The sequence below is a fragment of the Chenopodium quinoa genome, unplaced genomic scaffold (genome assembly GCF_001683475.1).
Source record: "Chenopodium quinoa cultivar QQ74 unplaced genomic scaffold, ASM168347v1, whole genome shotgun sequence".
Taxonomy (NCBI): Eukaryota; Viridiplantae; Streptophyta; class Magnoliopsida; order Caryophyllales; family Amaranthaceae; genus Chenopodium; species Chenopodium quinoa.
This window is the reverse complement of record NW_018743955.1, coordinates 3,480,207-3,488,008: the sequence shown is the minus strand read 5'-3', so window position 1 is coordinate 3,488,008 and position 7,802 is coordinate 3,480,207. Positions and strand designations below refer to the sequence as shown.

Here is a 7,802-nt window from a genome sequence, read left to right as displayed (position 1 = left end):
GAACATTCGAACAAAATTATTTAATCAATTCAAGTAAATCAGGTAATTAAATGTGCGAAAAAACGACTTACCTCAACTGCTTCAATTCTCACTTTTCAACCCAATTCGTAAAAAATTATGTGGATATTGATGTTTGTGGCTGAATCCGTGAGCTTTATGTTGTAATTTGAGAGAATTGGGAACAATTGATGTTTTTCAATCGTTGAATGATTAAGCAATGGTTTTATAGGCCGGAAAATCGTGACCAAAACGAACAAAAATCAAAAAGTAGTCATTGTAGTGGGACCCATTGCGTTTTTCAGTCACCGGAGTTGTAATTTGGTGGTAAAAAACAACTTTAATTTTTTTATTTGGTGGTAAAATAAAACTTTTAAAATAGTAGGTGGTAAAAAACAATTTGTCAAAATTTTTTGGTGGTAAAAGTCAAAATTTCCTAATGGAAAGTGACTTTATGAGGCATTTCAAACCGCTCACCATGAGCAGCAATTGGTATGCCTCACAAAGTCACAAATGTAAAACAAAGTCATTTCATTGATATGCTCCACACCACTTTTTCCTCTTCTTTTCTCTCCCAACCAAATTTATCTATACTTATATACTAAAGTGATCCCTATAGTTATCCCCTAATAACATGAGTCATCACCTCGTAAAAAATTTTCCCACAAAAAAAAAATTGTTACTTTTTTTTAAATAGTTCTAAACAATTGTTACTTTTTTTTTTAAAAATAATTCTAAACCCGTGCTATGCACGGTTTTACAATAATATTTTACTATTTATTTATTAGAAACTATACAAAACAAATCATTAGATGTCAAAAAAAAAAATTAATTAAAATAGTAAAATAAATATTGTGATATACCATAAGATCTATTGTACTCTTTTCTTAATAAAAAAAGTACTCACTATTTATGTTGTCCTGGTTGATAACCAAAAAAAATCAATAAATAAAAATAAATAAATAAAAATAAAATAAAAAATTGATGATATCCTAATAGTATTTTAATTTTACGTAACATTTTATACAATACCACTATATTTTTTAACTTTATTTTTTAATCATCAAAAGGATGAATGAAAATTATGGTTTATGTGCAACCATTAATTGCAAAATAGAAAAATAATTAAAGTAATGCCATATCACAACTATTTAGGGATAATTTGGGGATATGTGGTAAAAATTCACTTACTAAAAAGAGAAAGTAGGAATGTAATTTTGAAACACTAAAAAAGGAAAGCAGGAATGTAATTAAGGGATAAAGGAAGTACTATTTTCTTAATAAAAAAACTACTCACTATTTATAGTTCTGGTTGATAAATTAAAAAAAAAACCATTTTGATGATATCCTAAATAGTATTTTATAATTTTATGTAACATTTTATGCAATACCACTATATTTTTTTAATTTTATTTAAATTATTATTATTGGATATCACTCCATAAGGCAAAAACTTCTCCTTTAGATATGTTAACAAACTTATATCAATACCAAAAAAAAAAAGGAAACAAAGTATTTTGGAGGGAATTTTTTTTATAGGGTGATGACACGTGTACTTAGGGGATAACTACGAGAATTACTTTGGTATATAAGTATATATAGAAGTATAAATAGATTGTTGTTGAAAGAAGTCTCTTACTATATCTTAGGGAAAAGTTTTGGAATATTTAGGGAATGATACCAAACAATAATAATTTAAATAAAATTAAAAATTATAGTGTTAAAATAAGAAATGTTATGAAATAATAAGGCAAAAGCTAATGAGCGCCCCCGGGACGTTAAATAAGAGAATTAAAAGTGGAAATATTAGAGTAAAATTAACATTAATTACACCGAACGACGCGTAGTGGTTTTGTCATGCATTCTTAACTTAATACCATTTCAACCAATATAATGATTCCTTATCTAACGCCCCGGAGCGCTCGTTAGCAAAATCCTAATATAAAATATATACTACTTAAATATTATCAATAAGTGTAATTATTATTATTATTATTATTATTATTATTATTATTATTTGTTATCTCCTCCCAACTCACATTAATTATATTACAAATTTAGACATTAAGATTAATCTTTTGTATATCACAATGTTTATTAAACTTTTTTTTGTAAAGGTTTTTAATTCTAATGATTTTGTTTTGTAACATTTCTAATAAACGAATAATGAAATACTATTGTAAAACCGTGCATAGCACGGGTTTTGAATTAGTATTACTACTTCCGTTTCTTATTATGTGCAATAAAGGAATATTTTATGTCTCACAAATAATACCTCTTTGTTGCACATAATAAGAAACGAAGGTAGTATAATATTTATGAGACAAATTAACCACTATTACTTTCTCATGACATTAGTATACTTCACAGTCTCACTATTGAAAAGTTATATGTTACAAGAGTTGTTAAATTGAAAAGTGGGTTGACTATCACCTTTGAATATGATAAATAGCTAATTTTGTATTTCAATACTCGAAATTATATCTTACCAGTCACCGATGGTCTTAGTTCATCCCTTTGTTCCTTAAATTAACCAATTAGAAGAGATTTGATATGTGGATCGTTGATACGTGAATGCTAATTTAAAAAATCAGCATTGTCAACGATAATGTATAGACAAACTAGTATATTGGAAAAATAAATAAAATAAAATAAAATAAAATAAAAACCCTCTTTTCTATAAGTTACCTGATATAAAATTAATTCATAATTGATTTTTGCCCAGTTTAGCTTGGTATTTCATTTTATCAGCCACTCTGAATTTAAATATCAAAAATTCGAATCCGAAATCCGATCCGAAATCCAAATAACATGAACAAATTATTCCACATTCAAAAATAAATAAAAGTTTGCAACCACTTGAGTAAAACATAATTATAACCAACTTGAAAAAAAAAAGTACTAATTAATGTTGAACATAAACATTATAATCAACAATACTAGCACCACTTTTATCCAACATTGTAATAGTTTTAGCTTGTGCATACCCTGTAGCAGACCTAAACACACCACTTCCACCAACAACACCCATTTCTCGTACTTTACTCATCACTTGATTTCTTCCTAACACACTTATGGTACTTCCATTATATTCACCCTCTACAAATACAAAGTTCATTATCATCAATAGTCCCTGTTGCTTAAGGTCCGCAAACCCGTACATTCCTTGCGCGTACCCTATGATTTTTGAGTCTTTTTCGGGTCCTACGGTCAAGGGATCATCGAACATAACAAGCGCGCCAAAACCACTTGGGGTTTTGTCCGTGATTGAGGATTGGGCGATACGTCGCGCGGTCAGGTTAGGCCCTTTGACGTAGTCGTGCCAGTAAAAGTGTAGATGGGTAAAGTGGTGTTGTTTTTTAAGACCCATTTCTTCTTTTGTTATGGATCTTGAGAATGCATGATTTTGTGGTATGAAGAAACTTAGGACTAGTAGGAAAGAAAACAAGGAGAGTTTGGGAATAGACATATTTTGGACAAAAAAATATGATAAATTTTGGTTAGTACGTAAGAAGTAAGTTGTAAGAATGTTGCATATATATAGAGGATGATCTCGAGGAGTTGGTGAACTTGGCAAAAAAATACAAGATACGTGGTCCATAATATGGTTTATATGGGGTTGTAAAACTCTTTGGTGGTCCATCCACTGGGGTTAAGCTTAATGGTGTGTATGTACTCTTTTTTAATTAATTTGAATATGAGAAACTAGTTAATACAGACGATCAAATTAGTAAATAAATTGGTGTAACACTGTAACTTATCACTTAACTTTCAATGAAATTGGATTTTCTTTATTTTGAAAAGATAACTATTCGCATATATATACTTATATAGGGGCATTATCGGTATGTTTGGATTGAAGGAAATAGAGGGAAAGGAAGGAAAGGAAAAAAGAGAGATGTGACCCCTTTTATTTGGAAAGCAAATGATTGAGAAAGGAAGGCAAAACACACTACACGCCTCGTTTTACATATTAAGAAATATCTCGATTTGCGTGTTTACGTTTTTAATACGCAAAATGAGACATTTACGTTTTTTTTGCCAAATATGAGCTCAATTTGTTTGGGCAAAATAGCCCCCAAAACATTTAACTAAACAATTTCCAATACACAAATCGATAAGTAAATATTAATAATTAAGTGGAGAGTGGTCCCCACTAAAGGAATTTTTTAACGGCGGGATAATAACAAGATTACTGTATAGAAACTAAATGTATTTTGGAGTTATAGTGTGAATTTTTTTAAAATAAAGGGCACAACGTAGAAAAGTGAAATTTAGAAGGTTAGAAAAACCCAATTTTAAAAAAGCAAACTCTATAATACTTAGAGCTGTCAATTCGGGTAAATGGGTCGAGTTTGGGTCGGGTTTGCATGGGTCAGGTTAACTCAGGTCGGGTCAATCGGGTAAATGTCGTAACTTATGCGTGTCGGGTTCAGGTTGGTCATGCATGAGTCGGGTCACATCGAGTCATATGTCTTCTCAGGTTTGAGTCGGGTTTAAGTCAAGTCAATAAAAGGTCGGGTTACATTGGGGTTGAGTCAATAATAGGCTGGGTTTAATTTGACTTTTAACGGGTTAAAACGAGTTCAGGTCATTTTCATGTTCGAGTCGTGTTCTGTTCAATTAAGTCAATATTTGTGGGTTATTCTGGTCATTTTCAAGTTGGTCATTCTCGGGTTCAAGTCGGTTTTGGTTCGTTCAAGTCAATTATTTGCGGGTTATAATCAGGTTGGGTCATTTAAAATCCGTCAATTCAAGCCGGGTCATGTTCGGGTCTCAAATATTTGGTTAATCTGAGACTCATCAGGTTGATTTCAGATCAGGTCGGATCATATCAGGTTCATATACTTTTTTCAGGTTGGTTTGTTAACACTTCGTGTATTAACGTTCACGTTCACATTATTAATTTCTGTATTTATTGTAGAGAAATAATTTTAGATAACATCATATTCTTAGTAAAAATACTTTAGAAAAAGAGTACGTAACAATATAACTCTATATTAATAAGGTGGTCTAAATTGAATTTAAGGTGATTTGAAATCGGGTTAGGCCAATAACAGGTTAGTTGTTGAGTTCAAAATGGGTCAGGTTCAACTCGGGTTGAATTTGAGTCAGGTCAATAACAAGTGCTGATTTCGGGTTGGGTTTTTAACAAATCGGGTTGAATTTTGGGTCGGATTAGTAACAAGTCGGGTTAGATTCAGGTTGGGTTAGTAATAGATCGGGTTGAACTTAGCTTGGGTTAGTAACAGGTTCGGTTAAATTTGGGTTTTGATGGGTTAAAACGGGTTTAGGACTATAGGTTAATCTCGGTTCAGGGCAATAATTTACGGATTATATTCAGATCGGTTCTTCTCTAGGTTGGCACATATTCGGGTCTCAAATACTCAGGTTAACTCGGATCTAGGGTTGGTTTCACGCCAGATTCCGTTCGAGTCACCATTTTTTAGGTTCAAACAGGTCGATTAATAAAGAGGTCGGTTAAATTTTTCGAGCCGAGTCAGTTTTTAACATCTCTAATAATACCTACTAAAGTCTAACATATAGAGTTGACAATCCATTTGACCGTATGAAGTTTGAAAAGCTTTTGATGGAAAATAGCCATAACTTTAGGAGTAAAAAACCTAACTAGTAACACCAATTGTATTTCCATGAACATTTATTTTTTTATTTTTTTTTTTTTTTTTTTTGTAAGAGAAAGATACAAGTAGTTAGGCTAGTCTTCTCTCAAGACTGTAACCCAACGTATCTGAAGCAATAAAAAAAGAAAATTTACTATCTAAAAAAGGATCAATATCCTAGTGCGTTTGCATGCAATGACCTAAAGAAGCAACATAATCATCTGCTCTAATGCCATCTCTGTAGATGTTCCCAGACTCGACGGGAGAGAAAATACGAAGGAGCTCCCTAATATCTTCCAGTAGAAACTTAATCTTCCACGGACATTGAGCTTTAATTATCCCGAAAAATATTAATTATAATAAGTAAGTTATCCCCTTCAATAAAAATATGGGGAAAACTGTGGGATCGTGCAAGTAGAAGGCCATTACAAAGGGCAGTAGCGTCAGCAATAAGAGGCGTACTTGTGCTAATATTATAAGACCAACTACAAATATGATTACCCAAGTGGTCTCTGATAACTACACATGTAGCACCTGAGGCACCGCGTACAGAGCCGTTAAAATTTATCTTAACAACACCATGACGAGGAGGAGACCAGGAAATCTGAATGGTCTAAGAATTAACATAAGAAGCAGAAGGAGCTAAATGATTATCCATAGGATCCAAACAAGAGTGCAACTTCCATTCATTAAAGATTTTTTTGGGCACGTGATAAGATGACCATAAAAGAGAAATTCATATTCTGAAAGACAATTGAGTTTCTAGTTTTCCAAATACTCCACGTAGAAGTAATAATCTTAATCACTGAAAAAGAAAAATTCCCACGTAAAATTCTGAAAAGATGATAAAAATTATTATGAAGAGAAACATGACCTTGCCAATTAGTAGTAGGGTTAGCAGTCCAAAAACGTTTCGTAAACAAACATGAAAGGAATAAATGATCCTGTGTTTCAACATGAAAATTACATAAAATACATGTACTGGGAATGTCCAACTAACGATGAGCAAGATTAGCTCTAGTAGGAAGAGCGTTATGAAGAAGCTGTCAAACAAAAATTTTCAATTTTGGAGAGATATCTAATTTCCAAATCTCAGCAAATTCCCAATTAGTGTGTGTAGATACCCATTTGTGTCTCCCCAAAACCAAACCCAGTGATGAGTATCTTTCACGTCGAATCATAATCAAATGAAGTGAAAGTGTGGAAAGTCTAGTGTTGCGGATAGTTTTTTTTTATTTCTTTTCTTTCTCTTTGTTTTTGAAAACCTATTTTAAGAAAACAGCCAATCCAGTTTGGTTTGGTCCATGGCAAGGGTCCAATAATAGCGTAGTTGGATGGGGTTCGAAAAGAGCTTTCCAATGATATATTATAAGCCCAATTCCGAAGAATAATGAGAAAGTTATGGCCAAATTACTAAACTGGACCCGATTTGATCTTTATGTGCGGCCCAATGATCTAGAGGGGGCCTAATATTGATTTATCATTCCTAATGCAATTAGAATTTATTTTAGTCTTCTAGATTCTTCTAGAAGGTTATTTTCATTCCTACTTTAATTAGCATTGATAAGTTGACTTTGATTGACTTTTTAGAGTTTTAATCAAAATAAAAGAAGTGTTTTTAAGAAAAATACGATTTTGCCCTTCTGTACAGCTAAATTTTATCAAAATTAAGAAAACGCGTGAAAACGGCTATTAGCGCATGACGCGAGCCTTTAGCGTCTGGCGCTAATGTCCAGCGTCTGGCGCCAATAGTGTTTTATTCTTGTCGAAACTCTGATTTGTTTTTCAATCCATCCGGCTGATTTTCTCCTTAAATAGCCTCCTAAAACCTCCGTTTTCCATGATAAAAAATCATCGATTCTCATCAATAATCAATCAACTATGTAATTCTCTCTCACCAATTCTCATCAAGAAATTCTCTTCTCTCTCTAAGCTAAAACTTATTCTCTATCTCCTAGCTTTTCTCTACAAAATTCCGCATTCACAAGATCTAGAAACACCTAGCCAAGTTCGAAGTTGCCTTTGCCCTTGACTTGAAAGGTTTTAATTTCTGAGGGTTTGGTCCCAAATCTAGTCTAAACTTTCTTAATCTTTCTTTCAATTATTTAATTTAATTGTTTGATTTATTATTTTCCTTGAAGTTACTAACGTGTGTATTTTGTTATTAGAAAGAGGTACAAGCTA

At 32.1% G+C, this 7,802-nt stretch overlaps 1 protein-coding gene across 1 annotated transcript; it reads right to left on the bottom strand.

Annotated features, from left to right (window-relative positions):
* Nucleotides 1–2,728: 2,728 nt before the first annotated feature.
* Nucleotides 2,729–3,550, bottom strand: LOC110689198 (dirigent protein 22-like). Its single transcript, XM_021865924.1, has one exon. The coding sequence runs from the start codon at nucleotides 3,464–3,466 to the stop codon at nucleotides 2,903–2,905; it is 564 nt and encodes a 187-aa protein (XP_021721616.1). The 5' UTR covers nucleotides 3,467–3,550; the 3' UTR covers nucleotides 2,729–2,902.
* Nucleotides 3,551–7,802: the final 4,252 nt, after the last annotated feature.

Bases quoted from the DNA above. Each gene is read 5' to 3' on its own strand.
- LOC110689198 (XM_021865924.1), bottom strand. From the start codon at position 3,466: ATGTCTATTCCCAAACTCTCCTTGTTTTCTTTCCTACTAGTCCTAAGT.